Raw genomic sequence first — 22,402 nt, forward strand, 5'->3', positions numbered from 1 at the left:
CCAGGTTCAGACCTGGTGTGTCTTACCCAGGTTCAGACCTGGTATGTTTTACCCAAGTTCAGACCTGGTGTGCTATACCCAGGTTCAGACCTGGTGTGTCTTACCCAGGTTCAGACCTGGTGTGTTTTACCCTGGCTTAAACCTGCTGTGCTTTACCCTGGTCCTGGTGTGTTTTACCCAGGTTCAGACCTGGTGTGCTGTACCCAAGTTCTGGGACTACACTCAAGCTTCTTTCATACAAGGTAAGTACTTTACCAGTGAGCCATCTCCCTGGACTCATTCCTTTCCACCTTCCTGCCTCCCTCCTTTCCTTCTTCCCTTCCTCCCTTCCTTGTTCTTTCCCTCCCTTTCTTTCATGTTTTCTTGATGTCTTTTTCCTGGATGGGGTCTTATCCTGTACCTCAGGCTAGCCTTGAACTCCTGCTGGTTCTTCTGCCTGAGCCCCCTGAGTACTGCAGTTAATATCAGTGGCCACATCTGGCTGAAACCTCTTAGCGTCTTCTTAGGCCACTATTACATAAGTTCGTTTTCCCTCCAGCTGGTATTAGCCTATTATTTGTTGACTTTCCAAGTCTTGTTTATGACGGATCACATTTTTATGTATTTTTATTTTACTTGCAAACTTGTCTTCAGTAGAGCCTCATTTGTGGGATTCCTTACTGTGGTGTGTCTTAGAGTTCTATTGCTGTGACTAAAACCCTGTCACCAAAAGCACCCTGGGGAAAAAAGGGTTTATTTCAGCTTACAGTTCCACATCACAGTCCACCATCAGAGCAGGAATCTGGAAACAGGAATAGACACAGAGCTGTGGAGGGGTCCGCTTACTGGCTTGCTCCCATGGGTTGCTCAGTCTGCTTTCTTCTAGCACCCGGGACCACCTGCCCAGAGGTTGGGCCCACAGTGAGTTGGATACATCGGTCTCAGTTAAGAAAATGCAGTAGTCTTGCCCACAGGCCAATCTGATGGCAACAGTTTTCTGAATTGACTTGCAGAATGACTCTAGTTCACGTCAAGTTGACATAAAACTAGCCAGCATTGTTGACCCCTTGTCAGCCTGACACATAAAAACATCACTATTCAACTGGAACCTGTATTTCTCATTTGTCCCAAGATGGCATGTCAACATCACATCACATTATAAAACATGGGGCTCTGGCTAGATTTCTTAGGTATTTATATTTCTTTTGCAAGATGTCACAGGGTTGTTGCTAGCCTGGGAACCACTTCCCCCCCTCCCCCTGACCCCACAATTCTTCAGAAGTCAGTTTTCTTCTGTACCATGTAGGTCTTTGGGGATAGCTGGGATTGTCAGGCTTGGCAGCAAGCACCTTTATCCGCTTAGCCATCCCACAGGCCCAAGGGCACTTCTTTCTCAGAGACAAGGTTTCACTTACAGAAGTCTCTTTTCTTCAGGCACCCAAGAGGAAGGCCGCTTCAGCACTGGGTGGAACTTGAGCACTAGGAGACCTCAAAGTTCACCCCCACAGTGATGCACACACCCTAATAGTGCCAAGCATGTTCAAACCACACAGTAGGTCTTCAGTCAAGTGTCATGGTAGTTTGAGGGAAGGCCCTGTGGTGAGTTTTAGAGAGAATTTCCCCTGATCCTCTCCATTCAGATCTCTTCATTACCACTTTGCACGATGGGCTTTTAAAAAAAAAAAAAAAAAATCTGTATTTTCCCTTTGAAGGTCCCGTATTTTTGCATGTTTACTTTATTGTTTTGTTTGAAACAGTGTCTTACTATGTAGCCTTGCCTGTCCTGGAACCTGCTATCCAGACCAGACTGGCTTTGAATACACAGAGATTCACCTGTTTGTGTCCCCTGAAGGCACCACACGCAGAGGGTCTCATCTCTGTATATTGTGCCTTAGCTCCACCCCTCCTGTTTCAGACTGACCCCAAGTCATGTAACTAGCCCACTGTGCAGGGCTCCTGGAAAGGTCTGGCCTCATTTCTGAGTGTGGTTTCTAGTTCCTCTCTATAATTTTTGTTTCCTGGGGAAGCTTCCTTGTAAGCTCAGCTATCTAACTAAATATTGTTATGTAGCCAGCATTTCATAGTGCAGCTTGTGCCCGTCCTTACGCAGAGCAGTGGAAACTAGCTTCCTTTGCTGATTGTCTGTTCGTGGCTGTAGCATCCCACATGTTGCCTGGCATATGATCGGTGTAAGGGGCATTCAGGGCGTAGCTCAGTGCGGATGGTGAGGCAGCAAATATTTCCACTAGAAATTTGTTCTCTCTGCAGAGAGAGGCGGAATGGGTGCTCCCATGCTGTTCACATCAAACAACCAAGAGAGCTGGTGTCCTCTATACTTGAGCATCAGGGAAGGATTTGGTTTTCCTGTTTTTCACTCTTAACCTTTAAAACTTGAGTGCCTGCCTTGGGATGTGAGGATGACATTGGCTCCAGCCAGCTGCTCCCAGGGTTTCCCAGCCCCATAAATCAACAAATTAAAACCATGTCTGAAGAGCCATTCCTGCCCAGCATCTCTTTCTATGCTGGCACTGAGAAAGTTTTCGTGTTGATTAAATTGACCTTTACAGTGTCTCAGCTAAGAATAGCAAGTACAAGATGTGGAAACCGTTAAAGAGGGCCTGGTCAGCTCCAGAGCCGTTGCTGCCACCAAAGAAACAGATAATTGTTTGCATCTGCGCAAAAAAAAAATGTGCCATTCCTCAGCCTTTTGCCACCGTAAGAGCGGTCTCACCGTCCCGTGCCGACCTTGACTGTTTCTTCTCTATGCCACTGTTTTGTTTGGTGTCTCATGGAACTTGTCACCAGGTGTGGTGCCAGGGCTGTATGGTGGCCCTGTGACAGATCCAATAGCCACCACAGCCATTCTTAAGGTGAAGGCCTTGGATTAACAGCAGTTTTAAAAAATGTGTGTAAGTGTTCTCTTACATGCCTGCCTGTGCGCCATGTGTGTGCAGTTCAAGTTAAGACCAGAAGAGGGTGTTGGATCCCCTGGCACTGGAGGTACAGATGGTTGTGAGCCACCGTATGAATGCTGGGAATGGAACTTCTGTCTTAACCACAGCCCCAGAACACTTAGGTTTTACAGTTCCTTTTTGAAATGTTCTGTGTCTCTTACTCTTTCTTTCTTTTCTATATAGACTTAAATGCTTTTCCAGGACAGGGTAACTGCATATTCTTTTGTTTTGTTTTAGATTTTATTTTTATTTTATGTGTGTGGGTTTTTTCTGAGTGTATGTCTGTGCACCACATGCCTGCAGTGCCTGAGGAGGTCAAAGGTAACTTTAAAAATGTCACCACCCTGGTCTGTCTTCGCCCTGTATGGTCAGGGCTTGGCCCACCTAACCTCTGCTTCTCCAACTGTCTCTTAGCCAAGGAAGTTGACTGACAGCATTTTTGTACTGGAACATTCTTCCTGTGCCTTCCCTACAGTTACAGACTTTCTAGTCATCCTCTTCCTCCCAAGTGAACTTCCTCCCAGAAGCCCCTTTGGCCGTCTTGGTTTAGCCTTCCCTCCGAGAGTGTGTATGGGTTTGTGCCTGTGTGGTCGGTCTGTTGCCTTCTCTCAGACTGCATGCAGTGTGAGGACTATGTTCAGTTGTCCATTGTGTTTCCCACTGCAGCTCAGGGCTGTCAGTAAATGTTGCAGAAAGCCCTAAAGGCCTTGAGCTCCTTCTATTCCTCACCTCAGCTGTTGGCTTGAGAGAGAGGGGTCATGGGTTGTATGAGCTCTTACATTGGCTTGAGGATGCTGTGTCGGAGCTGGGATGAAGCCGTGGTTTTGATGCAAACCGTAGACAGAGCCTGCACTTTAGCATGCACAAGCCTTGAGCACCAAAACCAACCAACCAACCAACCAAAACCCCCACAGGTTGAAGATGTTACAGATTGTGTTAACTAGCCCTAGGGTCATCCTTGTCACTTGCCCAAAGTCTTGTTCCTCTGAAGTGGCAGAGCTGAGATGGACGCTGAGCCTGCCAGGTTTCTTTCCCATGGTGGGTCTAGCGAGAGGAGCCCACGTCTCATCCCTTGGTCCTCCTTCGCATCGTTTCTGCTAACACTCTAAGCCCACTCCCCGCCTGGCTTCGACACTGCCTGCCTCCCTGTCCCGTGCTACAGAGTGGCAGTCCCCAACATCAAGACCAGGACAGACGGCAGGGTCCTGCATATCGGGAGGCAAAGAGGGGAAGGGTGGGCAACTGGACAGTCCGGTCAAAGCAGGTTTGAGGAACTGTGTTAAGAGCTGCCAGGACAGCTCTGCCTAGCCTAGAGGCAGATGAACAAGGAGGAGGAGTTCTGTTTATAACAGGCCTCTTGCCAGGAGCAAAGCCGACACCCATAGGTCACGAGGATGCCACTTGTTTAGATTTCTAGTGTGTTCGCTGCGTGCCTCACGTAGGACCAGTTGGCTGCCTAGGCCACCTCTGGTGGATTTCCCAAGGCAGAAGGATCACTGGATTCATTTGCTGGGCTACAGGAAGCATGGTGTGTTTTAAAGCTACGTGAACACTTTGAACTTACTTTTGCAAACCAGTGCCAAGAGAACGGTGAGCTTGGAGACTTTGACGTCCCGAGGAAAGGAGTGGTTTTCTCTGAAGCCAGAGTGGCTTGTTCTGGAGAACGTAGCAGGCACGGCTCTGCTTTCTCTGCACGTCCATGTCTCTGAAGGGGCCTCCAGCCAGCCAGCCACCTACTAGGTAGCTTTTTGTTTTTAGTGGGCTCGGGAGAGCAAGAATAGAGAACTCTGCTCTATTGTGAGACTCATTACAAGTTTCCTGCCCTTGCCTGTGTTTCCTCTTATACTGGTTTATCCTGAGGTCTAAGAGTTTGTTTTTTTTAAATCGATTTTATGTTTTATTACTGTGTGCGTTCATGCAGTTATGCTCACACCACACCATACATACAAAAGTAAAGGTGTCCTGTGACACTGGGGAGCTGGTATTCTCCTTCCATCATCGCTTTGGGGCTCAAACTCAGGTTGTTGAGTTTGTGTGATGAGTATTTTTCCCCACTGACTCACCCTGCTGGCCTGAATGTAAGACTCTGAAGGGCCATGAAGGCCCTGAAGGTAGAGACTTACCCTGAGGAGGGATTTGGTATGAGCTCTGCCCTGTCTCCTGCCTTCTCTCTGTAGCTACAGGTACCTTCTGGAACTGCCTGGCCTCCAAACGGAGACACTCACCAGAGCACTTGGTTTATGGTTGTGGCTGATTGGTGTGGTGAAGCTGCAGCCCACCATATGACTTAGGTTTCCCCTGGCAGCCATCTGCTGGGATGTCATCTGTGGGCAGGGGCAGTAGTTGCAAATGCCATCCTTCAGGTTGAGTTTCTTTGCTTGAGTGGGGTTTTCCTAACCGTGAGGTTTGTTTCACTGGGAAACAGTGTTTTCTCTGTCTTTGTGTCCCGTTTACCCGAGATGGCGCTTGGCACAGACTCACTGTAGTAAATGAAATGTCGAAAGCAGATATGGCCGATGAATTTGTGTGCGCACGCTAGTGAGTGTGTGCGCACGTGTGCATGTGGAGGCTGTCAAGTCTCTCAGTTGCACTGTACTTCCTTGGAACCTGGAACTGACCACATCAGCTAGACACTCTAGCCAGCAGGCCCTAGGCGTCCTCCTGTCTCAGGTCCTGGGTGTTTTGCTATGACCCTCCCTCACCCTCCGCTCCCTACTGTGTTGCTTCAATTACACACGACCCCCACGATACCCAGCTTTTCCTGTGGGTTCTAGGGATCCCAACTTAGGACCTAATGGTTACACAGCAGGCACTCTACCAACTGAGCTGTCTCCAGTCCCCACCTCCTCTTTGAGACGTATCCTTACCCTGTATCCTAGGATGGCTACACACACCGTGTAGCCTGGACTGGTCTTAAGCTCAAAGCAGTCCTCCTGCCTCATCCTCCTGAGTTTTAGGCTTACCTATGTAGCCACCATGCCTGATTGGTATTCCATGTCTTATGCGTGAAATATATTTTTAAAATGTTCACACACACACACACACACCCCTCTCATCTACCAATGCTATGAATAGAATTTGGCAGAGTGCTACGCGGTTACTCAGCAGTGCCCTTTATGTAGGTGCCCTGATGAGGGACAATGTGAATCCTGGATCAAGTCAAGACTCTCAAGAATAATAAGTAAAGGTGATCTAGAAAATTGAAATTGGACTAGGACAACTGAATAGGTTTACCATCCTTTTCTGAAGAGGGGAGACTCTGAGGAGAAGGTTTTGTGGTTGGTTGGTTTGTTTATTTGTTTATTCTGGGTTTTGTTTGTGACAGAGTCTCCTGTAGCCCAGGGTGATTTTGACCGGTCCTCCTGCCTCCACCCTAGGAGCGCTGGGATGATAGCTGTGTGCCATCCCGCATGGGCTCTGCAGCGAAGGGATTGACACACGGTTTCACGAGCTACGCCAGCATTCCGCCACCTGAGCTGGGTTCTCAGTCTGAGTTTTGCTTTCAAACCATCTTTTGACTCTTACTGTTAACAATCTGGGAGGGAGTTTGGAAGGGAGACTGGAATGACTGACTGGATGGTAATTCTAGAGTCCTGTTTGCATCCAGCATTCTAGACAATCTCACAGAAAAGTGACTTCATCTGCTGTTAGCCACAGGAGAACCATCACCTTCCTAGCAACTGAGTTTGACACTGCACATAAAATACTTCTCCTATGGCGTGGACAGAGCACAGCACCCCTTCCCTGTCCGGTCTGAGGAGAGCCTCACTTTTTACTGTGTGCCGTTGTGTGTTACGACCCTTCCCTTAAAAAGAAACAAACAAAACAACTTTGTTTTTCTAAATTCTGCTGTGATCGGTCATCTCTCAGGATAAATGCTGGTGCTGTTTGGGGAACAGACAAGACAGATGACCAGGTGTGGGTGGGTGGGGGACAGACAGGCAGTGACCGGGTGGAGGTGGGTGAGGACAGGCAGTGGGTACAAGCTGTGGTGTAACTCGCTCCGTTGCATCTTGATTTTGTAGGATAAGGAAGCCTGTGTGGGAACCAACAATCAAAGCTACATCTGTGACACAGGACACTGCTGTGGACAGTCACAGTGCTGCAACTACTACTATGAACTCTGGTGTAAGTCCTTGTCCAGGGGGTTCTTGGCATCCCAGGGTCTCGGTTACTGCCTCTGCTCCTTGGGAAACCTCGGGCTGGCCAGCTTTTTCTGATTCTCTTGGGGACAGTGTTGGTGAGTAGAACTGGGTTCCGGAAGCGATTCCTTTTTAGAGCAGGAGGGCTTGGGCCCCCTCTGGGCACGGTGGGCTGAGGATTGGGGATGTAGTCTGTGCCTCTTTGGAGGTCAGGGTCCTTAGGCAGTGCTTCCGCCTAACACACTTTGTGTGCCTTGATCTTAGGACTCCGATGAGACAGTGCTGAGCCCCAGACAGAGTGGGAGGATGGCCATCCTGAGGGCAGAGCAGTCCCAGGTGACTGACTCTGCAGTGCTCCCCACAGCTGTCTGTCAAAAGCAGCAACTGTGGGCTATTTCCCCACACGAATCTGACCCCCTGCCCTGCCTTTATATAAAATCAGGTGTTGGACTAGCTTGTCAAACCATGCTCTTACTTGCCCAGTCGCCTAGTCCCCCTCCCCCTCTCTCCCCACACCCCCTTCCCCAGTCAATGATATGGTAGGAAAACTGCTAGGACCAGTATTTAATCTGGCAAGGAAATTGAACTCCTGGCTGGGAATTCTCTCTCCCTGTGAAATGCAATGATCTTTTAAAGCCAGCATAGGTGGGTCCTTCAGACAGGACCTCTTCTTCACCCTCACCCTCCAAGACTGAGGCCACTGAGCTACAGGAATTCAGTGGAGGACAGGACAGGCTCTGAGACCCCCACCAGTCCTCCACTTACAGAAGCAGTGGCGAGGGCACAGAGTTGCTAGTTCAGACGGGGTGGGGCTGAGAACCGATTAGGGAACACTGAGTGCCCAGCAGGTGGACTTGTGTGTTTAAATGTTTTAAAATGCAGATAACCACAGGGTTCAAATTCTCCCTCCCACCCCTTGTCAAAACAAAAGGCAAAGTCAGGCTGCCAAAAAGCCACTGAGCTCCAGTTTGTTTTTCTGGGGCTGGGCCCAGCCAGCATCACTTATGGAAAGACATGGACTTGCTGGCGGTCCCATCTCAGATTGACAGAGCCTCCTTGGTCGTGGGGGGAGAGCAGACAGACTCAGTCAGTAGCCACCAGAATTGGGTCACCAAAGCCAGGGCCAAGAGGTGGGCCAGTGGCAAGGACTTGGGGAGCAGATGGCAGGGAGATTGTCTGGGAAGAGGGTCTTCTGCTTCAGTCAGCTGGGGAAGGGAGGAGACCCAGCAGAGAGCACAAACTCCTGCTTACAATGCTCAAGGCTTCCCAGGTCCTGGGGGAAGGAGACCCCAGACTGAGGCATTTGGGGATCTATGTCCAGCAGTGGCTTCTTGGGCAGGAGATGCCCAGCGCATCTTATTTCGTCCCTCTCAGGGCATCCCTCTCTAAGAAGTGTGCTGGAGGGGCCTTGAGGGTTGGAATGAGCTCCAAGGTTCTTAGCAAAACTGCACTTGCTGATTTTTCTTTTCTTTTCTTTTCTTTTTTCGTTTGTTTTTTTTAAGACGTGTTCTCTGTATATAGTTGGTCTGGAGATTGCAGTGTAGCCCAGGCTAGCCATGAGCTCTTAAATTCTGCTACCTCTCCCTCCCAAGAGAAGAAAAATACACTTCTTGTGGTTTTTAAGCCCTGTTCCCTCTAACTGCCTTTCAGTTTTGCCAGAAATGCAAAAGTAACCAGCTTTGAATAGTTTCCCATCTCCTGCTCCCCTTTCTATGGGAGAGAGAACCAAGCCAGGAATCATTGGCAGGTCAGACCAGGTGTCTCTTCATTTCACAAGAAAGGCCCTGGGGGAAATGCCGTTCCCACCAGCCCTTTTACCTGTACTAAACTAAATTTACCTGTGTCCTAAGGACTGACCTATGCACAGGGTACAGACCCACAGGCACAGGCCGACCTTGAGTTCTCTTCTGCAAGTTTTCAGTGTGCTGTAACCTGAACCAGTCTCTGGGCCCGTGTGGGGCGGGACAAACGCTCCTGATTTACCAGTACAGTGGCTGAGATCACAGAAACCTGAATCTGTGCTTGGGGTCACTGTTCTGTCAGTCATTCAGCAAACCCAACCCCTCGGGTCTTAGACCTCAATTCCTTAGCAGAGGCATATTTAAACACAGATTTCCAGATCCTACACCCTTCAGATCTGAGCTGGACCTGAGAGTTTGCAGTTCCAGCAAGCTCTTAGTTGATGCCATGGCCTCTTGTGTTTCAGAAGCCGCATAAGGGGATAGTTCTTGCATTGGGCAGTGGTCAAGCAGAGAGGAGATGAAGTGTGAGCTAGCAGGCACGGAAGCATAGGGTATACACATGTTCAGGGTAGATAGATAGGACTTATGCCCAGATAGGACTTATGTCCAAACAGGAGTTGTCCCGAGACTGCAGGGTACCCTGAGAGAGCTGGGATACAGGATGCATTTGTGGCTGGCTAAGTAGAGTCTTCTGTACCTGTCAGCTATTGCTGTCATCCAGGCCTTAAAAAATCACTCTGTTGTTTGTAGCTAAGATGTCACCTCCGTGTTCGGGAGCTCTGAGGCTAAGCTGGAAGGAGGAGGGGACAGATCTTAGAGTCTCAAAGGGTTCTGTGCATGTCTAATTTCCCTGAAACAGATGGAGCAAGGAGACCCCAGAAATCCAGGAGTACCCTCAAAGCCTAAAAGCCTGAAGCTGGGGTTCCCAGTTCTTGTCTGAGGCTCTTTCCATTCTCCAGACTGCATTTCCCAGGGAGAAGTCAAAGTTGGATTTTCTGTCCCTGAGATAATCTGGAGGAATTTTACTCAAGTGTCAGGTTTCCCTGTTTTGAGTTTCAGCTAAGAGGAAAGGCCACCTGTGGGACTTCCCCAGATGATGTGAAAGAGGCATAGCCAATCCACCTAATGCCAGCCCGCTGAGACTTACTCTCGTAGTTATTTTAATTAATGTATGAGAAACTGTCCATACGTACGGGACGCTCTGTGAGTTGATATTAAGTCATTTAGCTCTTGGGCGCCCTGCCTGCCAGGAAGCCTCCTTCCAAGCCCGTGCTGAAGCTCAGATCCCTCGTGGTCCAAGCCCCTGGGCGGGGGCAGGATGCCCAGCTGGCAGCTCATATGGGTGGACGCAACATCTTGTTCGTGGCAGGGGCTCAATAAAGAGGAGTTGCCTGGTTTTTCCACAGAATTTTGCCAAGAGTAGAACCTAAAGGCAGACTTTGATCCTAACGCATGGTTTTTGTGGAATAGTTCTAGAGGAAGGGTCAGAGGAGGTCTCAGGGAAATCCGTCCCATCTGTGCTTACGCCTGTGAGAGCAACAGCTACGACAATAGAGCAGAGGCAGCACTGTCCACAGGCACTTGGGGAGTGTTCCACGGGTGTGTTAACCCGGGTGAGACCATTGCTCTCCCGCTTTACACACAAGGGGAATAGAATCCGAATTCGGAAGATCACAGGCTGTCTGGAGTGTGAAGCTGTGTAGCTGGGATCACCCTCCAGGACAGTCGGTTGCCTTGTAGTTCAGACGACACTGCAACCCTGTGGAAATACTCATTTTCCAAAAGATCTTAAGCAGCGCCAGAGCAGGAGTTCCTGATGCAAGCTGTCAGGGCCAAGGGAGTCACCCTCTCATGTGAGAAGGGGAGCTAATTCTCTACAGTATGAGTCTGCTCCCTGGTAGGGAATTTCCTGCCAGCTGAGGAGTGGTGTTTTCCCAAGTCTGTCGTGAACTCTAGGGCACATGACTCAGTTCCTACATGGGACTGTGTTTGTTTTTAAAAACATGTTTTCCATTTAGCTTAGCATGACAAATGTTCCACACAGCAAGGTCATCCCTTGGGCGGGAAGTGGGAATGGGGTCATCTAGGTTGGTGTGTATTTGGGGAATATAGGGTAGAGAATTACCCCAAGTTTGAGGCCAGCTACAATTGTACAGCAACACCTGTCTCAAAAACAAAAACAATAAAACCTACCTCTGTATTTCTGAAATCTAGCTAAGATATTAAAATTTGGTTCAACCCATTGGGACCAATCTAATACCCCATCCCTGCTTACAGACAGTGTACAGCCTTTTCTACCGTGACTCCCAGGACAGTCCAGTCTGTGTAGGCCATATCAGGCTGTCCTCTGCCTGCCTTCCTTCCAGATGGGACCAGCTTGCAGTCCATTTTTCCATCCCCAGATTGACACCCAATGTGCTACAAGACCTTGTGTTTTCCCTTGTGTAGATCCACACAGATAACTCTCCTGTGGTCTGATGTTTGAAACTGAAAGGTGCTTACTGAGTTTGAGACAAGTGTGACATCACACAGCTTGTGTACGGTAGAGATGGTTTTCCTTCTCCTAATACCAAGTGGGAAAATGTGGGCCAGGGCACGGTATGTCTTACGTGTAGAGCATGTGTCCCAGCATGCACAAGGCCCCGGATTCTGCTGCCTGCTGCTCTTTCACATGTCTCCATTTTGTGGTTTTTGAAAACCAGAAAGCCTTTCCTACGGTACCTCAGTAAGGTGGAGCTCATCTTGGTTTACATAAGAATCTCTTTCCGCTTGCTCGCTCCTGAGGGCTAGGAGATGATGGTTCAGGTGACACCTGCTGATCCTGGACTGTCCTAGTGGCAGGAGAAAATTAGTTTCACTAAGATGTCCTCTGATTTTATACATGTACTGTGTGTGGACACAGAATAAACAAAAGTGAGAACAATTCCTGATAAATCTTAGATCTCCCATGGGAAAGCCCGTAGCACACTGTGGCAGTCAGGTTGGTCTAGGTTTTGCTGCAAGAACAAACATGTCCAAAATCCTAGTAGCTGAAACCAACTTTCTTTCTCACTCTTGCCGTGTGTCCATTGAAGGTGGAATGGGAGCTTTGTCCCCCCTGAGCATGTCCCATAGCACAGAGCCAGAAATGACTGTCTGGAGTACCAGTGGGAGGAGACGGAAGGTTTTTCACAAGACGAATTCTTGTCTCTAAATGACACACTGCTTATACATTTTATCAATAGTTAGACTTAGTCAACCTCTCCCAAGCACAGAGAGGCCAGGCCTACCCACTCACCCAAAGCAAGAGAATCAGGAAGTTTTGGTGAAAAGCAGCGCGTGGCATTTCTCCTGTCTGTTCTGGCAGGGTTTCCCTAGATAGCCCAGGTTGACTCTGAGCTGGAGATCTTACCTCTCTCCTGCAGGCGTGCGTCCCTGCACCTGGTGAGATTTTCTTTACTTAACAGTTAAGTTTAAAGCAAAAGCTGAGAATGAGAATAATGTCTTGGATCACATATGTTACAGCACAGAAAATGGAGAGAATGAGGAAATACCGGGGAAATGGTTTTAAAAAATGACATTAATGCTGATTTTCTGGAGAGAGAGAACAAATATACTTTACTTTTGAGCTGTGAGGTGGGGGTGAGGACAGGGAGCAAAGAGTGCAGGGGTAGTAAGTCACTTAGCAATTATGAGGTACCAGGTTCAATCCCCACGGGCAGAGTGATGGCCTAGAGAGATTGCTCAGCGCTAACCACACTGGCTGCTCTTGCAGTACTGGAGTTGAGGTCACGGCTGTAACTCCAGCTCTAGGGGATCCGGTGCCACCTTGTAGGTCAGTGAAGTGACTCAGTAGGTAAAGGGGCAAGGCTCTAAGGCTGGAGGTCTAGAACTGACACTCCAAAGTTGTTCTCCAACCCCCACAAGCCATGCACACTCGAATGCACACAAGTGTACACAGACACACATGCAGAATCTACACCTGTCTATATGTCCATGTTTATATAGTATACAAATTAATATAATATGTAAAATACAACTGTAATCCAAGTATCTGGGACAGACGTTTGGGTTTGGCCAACTTGGGCTACATGAGACCCTGTCTCAAAACAAAAACAACGACAATAAACAGAGAACAAAAATATCTCTTCTCGGTCAACAGCAGCTTGCCTTAGGATTATTTATCAGATGAATTTTTGAGGAAAAAAGTCCTTTCCACTATAAAGAGGTATGTACACACTCTGGAGAACAAACTAGGATTAGAAAACTGACTGGGCTTCAGCCAGAGTGCCTTCCAGATGCCACCCTCAGAGCATCGCCTGTACAGCCTGTATTTTATTACTTGATTTATTTTCTAGGTTTGTGGTGCTGGGGCTCTAGAAGCCACCTCGCCCATGCTGAGCAGGTGTGCACACATACACACACACACACACACACAACTATTTTAAATTTATCATTTGGAGAAAAAAAAAAAACTAGCTTGGAAGTAATGGCGCACGCCTTTAATCCTAGCACTCAGGAGGCAAAGGCAGGTGGATCTCTGAATTCGAGGCCAGCCCTGATGTACAGAGTGAGTTCTAGGACAGCCAGGGCTAGATACGGAAACCAAAGGAAAGAAGAAAGGAAAGGAAAAGGAAAGAAAAGAAAAAAGAAAAGGCCAGTAAAAGTAAAACTAGTCACGGGTAATTCTAAAATTGAATTTTTTTTTTCAGTTTCATAATTTAAAAGAATAAAACAGTTGGGAAAAAAACCCTTAAATTTCTCATAATGCTATGAGAAATTTTTAAAATGTCCTTATTTTAGAGAGCTGGTTTGGGGGTGAAGGGCACTTGTTGCTCCTGTGGAAAACCTGGGTTCTGTTCCTTTCCTAACACCTACATGGATGGATTCTCACAGTCCTGCATGTGTAACCGCAGCTCTGGGAGAGCCAACACCCTCTGAGCACCAGGACACCAGCACAGATGTACACGCCAGCTAACACGCATGCACAGATGGACATTCTTAAAAAGTCCTTATTCTGTGTTCCTCCTCTCAGTGTTTCTCCCGTGTATGTCCGAGTGTATTTACGCAAGTCTGGAGCATGAGTTTCCTTTTTAAAGTGTTTCAAAGCCTTTTCTATCTGCATTTCAAAATTGAGAAGGTGTTCTAATGTGCGGTTTCACTGAGAAACTGGGAAACAAGAGTGCACTCTCTGGGTGGAGAAAGAGTGGGGGAGGCTGCCAAGGCTCAAGGGATATGGGGATGGACTGTCCAGGCAGTGGGAGATGGAATTGTACCGGATTATGGAGAGCGCAGGAGGTCATTTACACTCTCTAGGGAAGAGTGGGGCCTGAGGCAATTAAAACTTTTCCATCCCTCTGTTTGAGGACTGCACTTTACAGAAGGGCAAGCATGGGGAAAAGCCCTCCTCTTTCTCCTCATCAGGAGAACCCTAAGAATTCTTATATGAGGGGCCTCTCTGAAGTCCCCTGCAATTGCTGTTCTTCTAGGTTGGGAGTAGCAAGGGGAAAGATAGGTACCAAGAAAATCTGAGGTATTTTGTTCAAAATGTCTTATTGATGCCCTCCACGTTGAAATGACAGAGCCAGCAGTGTGCTGAAGTGACAGCTTGGCCCTCCTCACCTGGCCACTCCCTTCTTTCTGTCCCAAGCATCTTCCCCTGTAGTAGAAACGTTTTTGAACAAATGGCTTGACATAAAGCGACGAGGTGAGGCCTGGCTGTTGGCAGCAGCGTCGAGGGTACTGTCTACACCTTGTTTGAGAGCCGCCCCATCTCACGGTCCTCACCATGTGTGCCTCTCTGTCTTGCCTCTTTATCCCCCAGGGTTCTGGCTGGTATGGACCATCATCATCATTCTGAGCTGCTGCTGCGTCTGCCACCACCGCCGAGCCAAGCACCGCCTTCAGGCCCAGCAGCGGCAACATGAAATCAACCTGATCGCTTACCGGGAAGCCCACAATTACTCAGCGTTGCCATTTTACTTCAGTGCGTACCCCACCAGTCACCTCAGGCCACCTCAGGAGCTTAGACACACAGCCTAGACCCAAAGAGTTTAGCAGTGGCTAGGACCCCTGCTGAGGGTTGCCCCCCATTGCCCAACCTGCATCCCTAAAGTAGGGGCCTCACACAGTGGATCAGGCATCAACAGTTGTAGTCCTCAAGCCATCAGGGCCATTCCCACGCTCACAGCTGCCAGGTCTCTACCTCTTTAACAGGCACATACATATATGCATATATACATTTTGTACATACATACATACATACATACATACAGGGTCTCATGTAGCCCAGATTTGCCTCACATTCTCTGTGGAGCCTGCGGATGGCCTTGAACTAGATTTTTTTTTTTAAAGTCTCATAGTCAATGGAAGCATAATGTTAGTGGCTTGGGGTCTGGCACTGGGTGGATCTAGCACTCGACAACCTGAATTCCTCCTGTTTAGCTTGCTGCTGTGTTCTGTGCCTTGTAGAGTCATCATGAAGGGGACAGATGATAAGGGTGGTGTGGGAACTTTCTGAAAACCAAGAAACTTAGTGACTAAACTGAAATCCAGATACTGGAATTCCCTCCACTATCCTCTCACAAGATCCAGGGATGCCCAACCAGGCATCTTGTCTTAAGCCATCCGTCACATTGCACAAGATGTAATGTCACAAGGTTTGCACCTCCGTAGCTGGAAGGGTTAGCTGCTTAGCCTGGTGCCTTATGTATATAGCAAATGCTCAATAAACGTTAGCAGCTGCTGCTGCAGCTCTAACCGAGGTGATCTGCCTCAAGGTATTGAGCGCATTCAGGAGAGATCTCACCTGGCATGTGTTTAATGAGCCTGATGTCACAGGCCCCTTACTCCTCCTTGACTGGTGCCCCCCTCTCCTGAGAAGAGTCAAGATGAAGCCTGTTTGGACTTCCCAGATGATCTTCAACCACAGTGTAGTGAGAGAGGCAACACAGGGTTCTGACCTTCAGGGAAAACCCTGGAACATGAGCTATCTCTGAGTAGGGAGAGAAGGTTGTAGAAGGCTTATGTTAGCGTCCTTGAGTGAGGACATGTGTGGCCAGCCCTGGAGAGAGCTCAGCGGAGAAGAGAGACAGTGTGGATCTTACTGATGCTCCAAGTTTAGTTTTAGACAGACCACAGCCACGTTCAGGGCATCAGCCCCCTTCTGAATTTCTTAGGTACTGCACTTAGTCTACAATTCTTTCCCTTCTCCCTCCCTTCCTTTACCACTATGCGCGCGCGCGCGCGCACACACACACACACACACACACACACACACACACACACTTAAAAAATAAAATCTTTGTAAAAGAAAGAAATGTGGGCCTTGTGTGTCCTTGGAAACGGGTCCGTTCCAGCAAGAAACCGTCCCCCAGCCAGTTCACCCCGTCTGCCTCCCCTTGTCCCTCGACCTCAGGTAGGGAGGAGGTCATTGCTCAGGCAGCAGCACCAGGGAGCCAGGTTCGTCCCAGACACCGGGGAGCATCATCAGGTCACATGCAGACTGTTCTTCCTCTAGGCTGGTGATTCTCAACCTGTGGGCTACCCAGAAGCAGCCACATACCTCGTATTCACACTACGGTTCACAACACAGTCATAGTTGTGAAGTAGCCACAAAAGTCATTTCACGCTCACCACCACATGAGGAACTGTATTAAGGGGGCTCACAGCGTAAGGAAGGATGACAACCACTGCTCTAGGCGGTTGCAGTCCCCTTGCCTGACCACAGCTAAGAGCCACAGCCACCGCAGTTTGATGGCTCTGGGGTGGGAGGGGACAGTGTCATGTTTAGTGTGAGCTTTGTTCGAGTGCTGGCCAGTGCAGTAACATCTTCTCCCTTCCTCCCTGTTTTAGGGTTTTTGCCAAACTATTTACTACCTCCTTATGAGGAAGTGGTGAACCGACCTCCAACTCCTCCTCCACCGTACAGTGCCTTCCAGTTACAACAGCAGCAGCTGCTGCCTCCTCAGGGTGGCCCTGCAGGTGACAGTCCCCCAGGCACTGACCCACCCCAGGGCTCCCAGGGAGCACAGAGCAGTCCTTTGTCTGGACCGAGCAGAAGCAGCACAAGACCCCCAAGTGTCGCAGATCCTCAGTCCCCTGAAGTGCCCACTGACCGGGAAGCCACCAAAGCCCCTGGAATGGAGTCCAGTAGCTCCGTGGCCGGCCATGGGGAGCTAGACCCAGGGGCCTTCCTGGACAGGGATTCAGAGTGTAAGGAGGAGCTTCTGAAAGATTCAAGTTCTGAGCATGGCAGTGTACCCTCCGACAGCAAAGACAAGACACCCGGCAGGCATCGCCGCTTCACAGGTGACTCGGGCATTGAGGTGTGTGTGTGCAACCGGGGCCACCATGATGACGACCTCAAAGAGTTTAATACACTCATAGATGATGCTCTGGATGGGCCCTTGGACTTCTGTGACAGTTGTCATGTGCGGCCTCCTGCCGACGAAGAGGAAGGGCTCTGCCTGTCCTCTGAGGGACAGGCTCGGGAGCACGGCCACCCCCACCTGCCACGGCCGCCCGCGTGCCTGCTGCTGAACACCATCAATGAACAGGACTCCCCAAACTCGCAGTGCAGCAGCTCCCCCAGCTAGAGCAGGCCCTGCCTGCACCTAAGAGCTCGACGACAACCAGGGTGGGGACACCCACGAGAGAAGCATTAAGTGACTTGTACACGTGGTCCAGCCACTTTGTCCTCTTTATTTTTTTCCCCTCCTGTCCCACCTTGCCCACATCTCCAGGTACAAATTCAGGGTGTGGATGCCTGCTGCCCCACAAAAGCACAGTGTTCTAGAAGACGGAGAAGCTGGTTCTGTGACTCATTCCGCACCCCCTGTTCAGAGCTATGTCTCATCTGCCTGCTTGGCTGAGAAATGTGTTTGGAAAGCCCCCTAGGACTGGGGCTGGACTGTGCCTGAGATGGTTCTCAGTGGCGGGGTGGATTTACAAGGGAACTGTGTCTCAGTCTGGGAGACAGTTTCTCTTGGCCCCAAGTGAAGAAGGAAACCCTCAGGGGCCTGGGGAGTGTCACCTATGGCTGCCAGTGACTGCAGAGCTGGCACTGGTCTAATTCTGGGGGAGGGAGAGAGCTAGTGGACAGGGTGGCGAGGGACTTGTTGATCTGACAAGGCCCAGGTGGAAAGTGCACATCTGCATTGTAGAGGGATCCTTCCCGGCAGGCTTTGGCCAGCGTCAGCCTGGTGTAGATTATATCGAGCTCTCTGTGTTTTTCTTTGAAAACAAGTAACAGAGGCTAGCTGGAAACAAGAACCAGATCAGTGGGCAGGCAGGAACTTTCTTCTGGACAAGGGGATTCTGCTGTTCTCCCCCAGGCTGAGTTCCCAAGAATCTGACTACTGTTGGGCCAGGAGGAGTTTGAACAGGCCTGGCAGCAGTAGCCGTGGGCCTTCTGTGAGTGGAGACCTGAGTCTGAAGGCTGGTAGAGATAATAGCCTCCTTCACTTCTGCCCCTTGTCCATCCCACAGGTGATCAGTGGCTCTCGCCAGTCCTGAACACAGTCTGCAGTCTCTGTCTCCCTGTCCTCTGTAAGCAGAGGGACTGAGGAAGTCGTGTGTTCAGGGCAAGGCAGCCTCACAGCCTAGCTCTCACACAGTATTTCCTGTTGCGTTTGACTAAGCCTGTTGTTTGTGTACTTGTTTGTCTTAAACTGACCACTTAGAAGGAACACCTTGGTTACCTGTGGTTCTCGTGGCTGCTCTGCCTCTAGCCTGTTGGAGAAGTGTGACTCACTTTCCTGTACTGCCTGTGTAGAGTCACCTGGGAAGGAGGTGACAGCCGCCTGCCTCCAGCAGACCTCAGGGCCTGGTTCCTGTCGTCTGGCTCTGGAGACACAGCCTGAAGTCAAGAAAAAAGGAGCAGAGGAGCCGCGGAGAGGAGCATTCCCCACCCAGCCCTGCCCATGCAGAGTTCGGTTCCTCCCCTGCTCTTGAACGATGATGCGTAGACTTGGCACTGCCATTACGGTGAGAAAGGAAAAAAAGGAAGGGACACCAAGTCCATACGTCACACAGACTCACGCTGTCAGGTGAACACAGGTCTACATTTGGATGCCACAAACCAAAATCCTTGTTGAACAAAAGTGAAGTCTACACAGTGATATTGGATGGTGTGTGTGTGCGTGTGCGCGTGTGTGCGTGTGGTGTACTGTGGTGTGCGTGCTGTGGTATGTGTGGTATGTGGCCCCGAACCCTGTGTTCCTGTGAAGACACTTTGAATGGCCCATTCTGCTCACATCCGCCACATGCCTGGAGCACATAGGCCCTCTCAAGGTAATTTATTTTACACATTTACTGTTTACCGAACAACCGTCTGACTGTACTCGGGTGTACTCAGCAGACTTGTCGACGGCATCGCCTGTGTTTGCCAGCGACACTGCCCTCTAGGGAGAGGCTTCTTCTTACTCAGCTCACTGCAATTTGCACATTGTTCTGCGGACGCTCACAGGCCTCCATTCTGTTCCCTGTACGTGGAAACATTCGGAACCAGCCCCCCTCCCTCTGCTGCTTTCAGACAGAAGCTCGATTGAGTTTTGAGTTACAAACATGGACTGGTTGTGACCCAGACATCGGCCTGCCCAGGATCACCAGGAGTCTCTGGCAGAGACCTCGGTGCCACATATACACCTCATCCACCAAGGTCCAGAGAGGGCTGGTGCGTAGTCAGAGGGGCCCCGAGCTGCAATTCTCCTTCACCTTTCCAGCTACTTTCTTGTTAAAATCCCAGACACCTCAGTGAAGTGTCTCAGAGGAGAGTTAAGTTTTACTATACCGAACCCCTCTTTAGTTAACTGATGGTGAGGTGGGACCCTCTCGGTTTTCCTTCCCCTGGCAGAGTGAGGAGCTGGCCTGAGTGCTGACTAGCTTTACTGAGACACCCACCGTGATGACCGAGCCACAATCTGGCCCCTGCTGCTTTAGGCCACCCTGATGCTCAGAGAGAGAGCACAGGAAATAGTGACGTAGGGGCCAGGGAGACTTGACTTGAGTTGGGTTTCCAGGTAGGAGGGGTTAGGCAGAGGGCTTGGTGCTACGGTCAGATTTGCAGCCACTAACACATTCCTGTGTGAGGCCCACCACCGTCTGTCAGTTATTGTGAATATGTGTATTTTAAGCAATAAGATTCAGCTGCTCAGACCGCCCTGGGCAGTCTGGGTGACGATATCCTGTGCTGTGATTGTCCGGAAGACAGAGTGGCTCCAACCACTGTGAGAAACCCCAATAAAATCAGTCTCAAGTGTTCTACGCAGTGTCCTGCCGTTCCTTGTCCCCTTCCTTCTTTCCTTCAGGTCGCAAACCTCAGGCACCTTCGCCTTCTCCCTACCGAGACCAAGTGATGTCACAAAGCAGTTAAGGACAGGGTCCTGGGCCAGCAAGAGGCTGCTGCTGAGTCAGCACTTGATCCTGAGGAATTTCCCTCAAATTCCATTTCTATTATCAAATGCTGTCTGATGTTCCATAAATATGTTGAAAAATGACCCCAGAAAGCAGAGACAAGTTTGTTTGTTTGTTTTTTCCATATTCCCCAAAGCTGGACTGGTTTTGGAGCTTTTAAATTTTTTATTTTTTAGGTTATTTTATTTGTGTGGTTGTTTGCCTGCATATGATTGTGTAACATAGGCATGCAGTGCTCATGGCGGCCAGAAGAGGGCGTTGTCCGGAGCTGGAGTTACAGATAGTCATGAGCCACCATGTGGGTGCTGAAGATTGAACCCAGGTCCTCTGCGAGGACAAGTGCTCTAAACCACTGAACCATCTCTAGCTCCGATTTTAGATACTTTTGAGATAGGATTTCACTCTAGCCCAGACTTTCCAGAAACTTAATACATGCCCTAGCTCATGGTCATCCTCCTGTTTCAGCCTCCAAATGCTAGGATTACAGGAGTGAGCCACCACACTCTGCCTTAAAATTTGATGTTCACAATATGCACTACATTGCCTGTTTTATGCCCAGCATACGTCAGAAGTTAAGGAAGTGTGGTGTAAGCAGGAACCAAGCACCCTGTTCTCTAGGTCTTAAAGGTAAGGTGGCCAAAGGCACCTGTGGAGAGTAGTCAGCACACAAGTAAAATGTGAATGGCTCAGGCTCAGAGACTGCAGGAGTCACCTGCGGTCTTAAATGCTGAACTGCAGAACCCCGAAGAAAGACAACCTTGCTGTGTTTGCTGAGGAAGGATGCTCTTGCCCTCTGCGGCTTCTAAGGCAATTACAAGTGGCAAAGCACGATGATACCCAGCATAGCTGCCCACAGAAGGTGTTCCTGCTTCCTACATGTGCTCACCATGGGCCAAGCTCCCTGGGGAGTGGCTGGCTGCAAGTACTGTCCTAAGCCTGTAGTGGCTCTGTTACATTGGAGAGTTTAAGTTAGGTAGGCATGGCCTTTGTCCCTGTCATTGATCCTGGGTCCTGGGTCAAAGGACCATGTCCTGGCTTCTAGGAAAGTCCATTGAGGTAGCTGCTGTCTCCTTACTGCTAAGCTGCCGAGCTCCAGGCAGTCCTGATGAATCCATATCAGTATGGAAAACCAGTTCCCAAACCTGAGCACAGCGGTGTGTGCCTACAAACAAGGAAAGGCAAGACGTTCATGAGTTTTTGAGGCCATCTGGGAATGTGTAATGTGTCCCAAGCCAACATAAACTAGCAAGAAAGACCCTGTTTTAAAACAAAACTACCAAAAACCCACAGGAAAGAACCAGAGGTGTCCATAATTCCTGTCTTCCTAAAGATAATGTCTGGCCCCACAAGAAAATGTCTCAACTCTTCTGGGCCACTTGCCAGGGGCTATTCATGTACTCTTACTCCATTTCCAGGCTCCTGGAACACTTGGTCATGGGAGTGTATTTTTCTGAGGTAATAAGATTGTCTCCATTGCCTCAAGTGAGCAAGTTCAGGTAGCAATTATATTTGCCCAGAAGCCTAAGACAACCCCAGTTTCCTGGTTTAGTCTGTTTTTCAGTTTCCTGGTTTTAGACATTGAGCAGAAACACCCAGGGTTTGACTCTAGCTTGGCTGAGCTCTTGTCTGTGGGTTGGAAGATGTTTGGGTTTCAGGCTTCAGTCTGGGAACAAGTGTCTGAGCCTCAACCAAGTGTAGTGGCCTAATCAGCAATCTCAGCATTTGGGAGGTGAAATCAGAAGTGAATTTTTAGAAGAAAAAAGAACATAGTTGTTCCTGGGTGTGGTGAAGGAGAAGCTTTATTGTAGACAAAAGGGTTAGCATAGCCAGACTGAGCCAGGCCATGTGAGGAGAGGAGGGAGGGGAGAGCTGGGAGACCAAAAGGGTAAATGGACTGGTGTAGCCAAAATGGGTGGATTATATAGGGAAGAGCTGAATAGGGACCTTAGCCACTTGTCCCCGGTAGAGACCTAACGAGGATGATCAGGAACTCAAGATCATCCCTGACTACACGGGTTTTAAGACTATTCTGTACTCTAAATGAACCTGCTTTAAGTCACATACATATATGTGTGTACACATCCATCGAACTGCAGAGTCTTTAATGAGCACCTGTTATATGCTGGGTCTTCAGAATGGAGGCACAGACAGATTCAATGCCAACATTTTATTATTTACTTACCTTCTGACT

The 22,402-nt window shown here is 49.3% G+C and overlaps 1 protein-coding gene across 1 annotated transcript in view; it reads left to right on the plus strand.

Moving 5' to 3' along the window:
* Wbp1l (WW domain binding protein 1 like) overlaps positions 1-20,061 on the plus strand; it is a 57,834-nt gene extending 37,773 nt beyond the window's left edge. The window contains exons 2-4 of the mRNA XM_028774697.1: positions 6,959-7,061; positions 14,621-14,782; positions 16,651-20,061. Coding sequence (XP_028630530.1) covers positions 6,959-7,061; positions 14,621-14,782; positions 16,651-17,393 — 1,008 coding nt within the window. The 3' untranslated portion in view covers positions 17,394-20,061. The remainder of the gene's footprint in view (positions 1-6,958; positions 7,062-14,620; positions 14,783-16,650) is intronic.
* Positions 20,062-22,402: the final 2,341 nt, after the last annotated feature.

The sequence above is a fragment of the Grammomys surdaster genome, unplaced genomic scaffold, assembly GCF_004785775.1.
Source record: "Grammomys surdaster isolate TR1022 unplaced genomic scaffold, NIH_TR_1.0 66, whole genome shotgun sequence".
Taxonomy (NCBI): Eukaryota; Metazoa; Chordata; class Mammalia; order Rodentia; family Muridae; genus Grammomys; species Grammomys surdaster.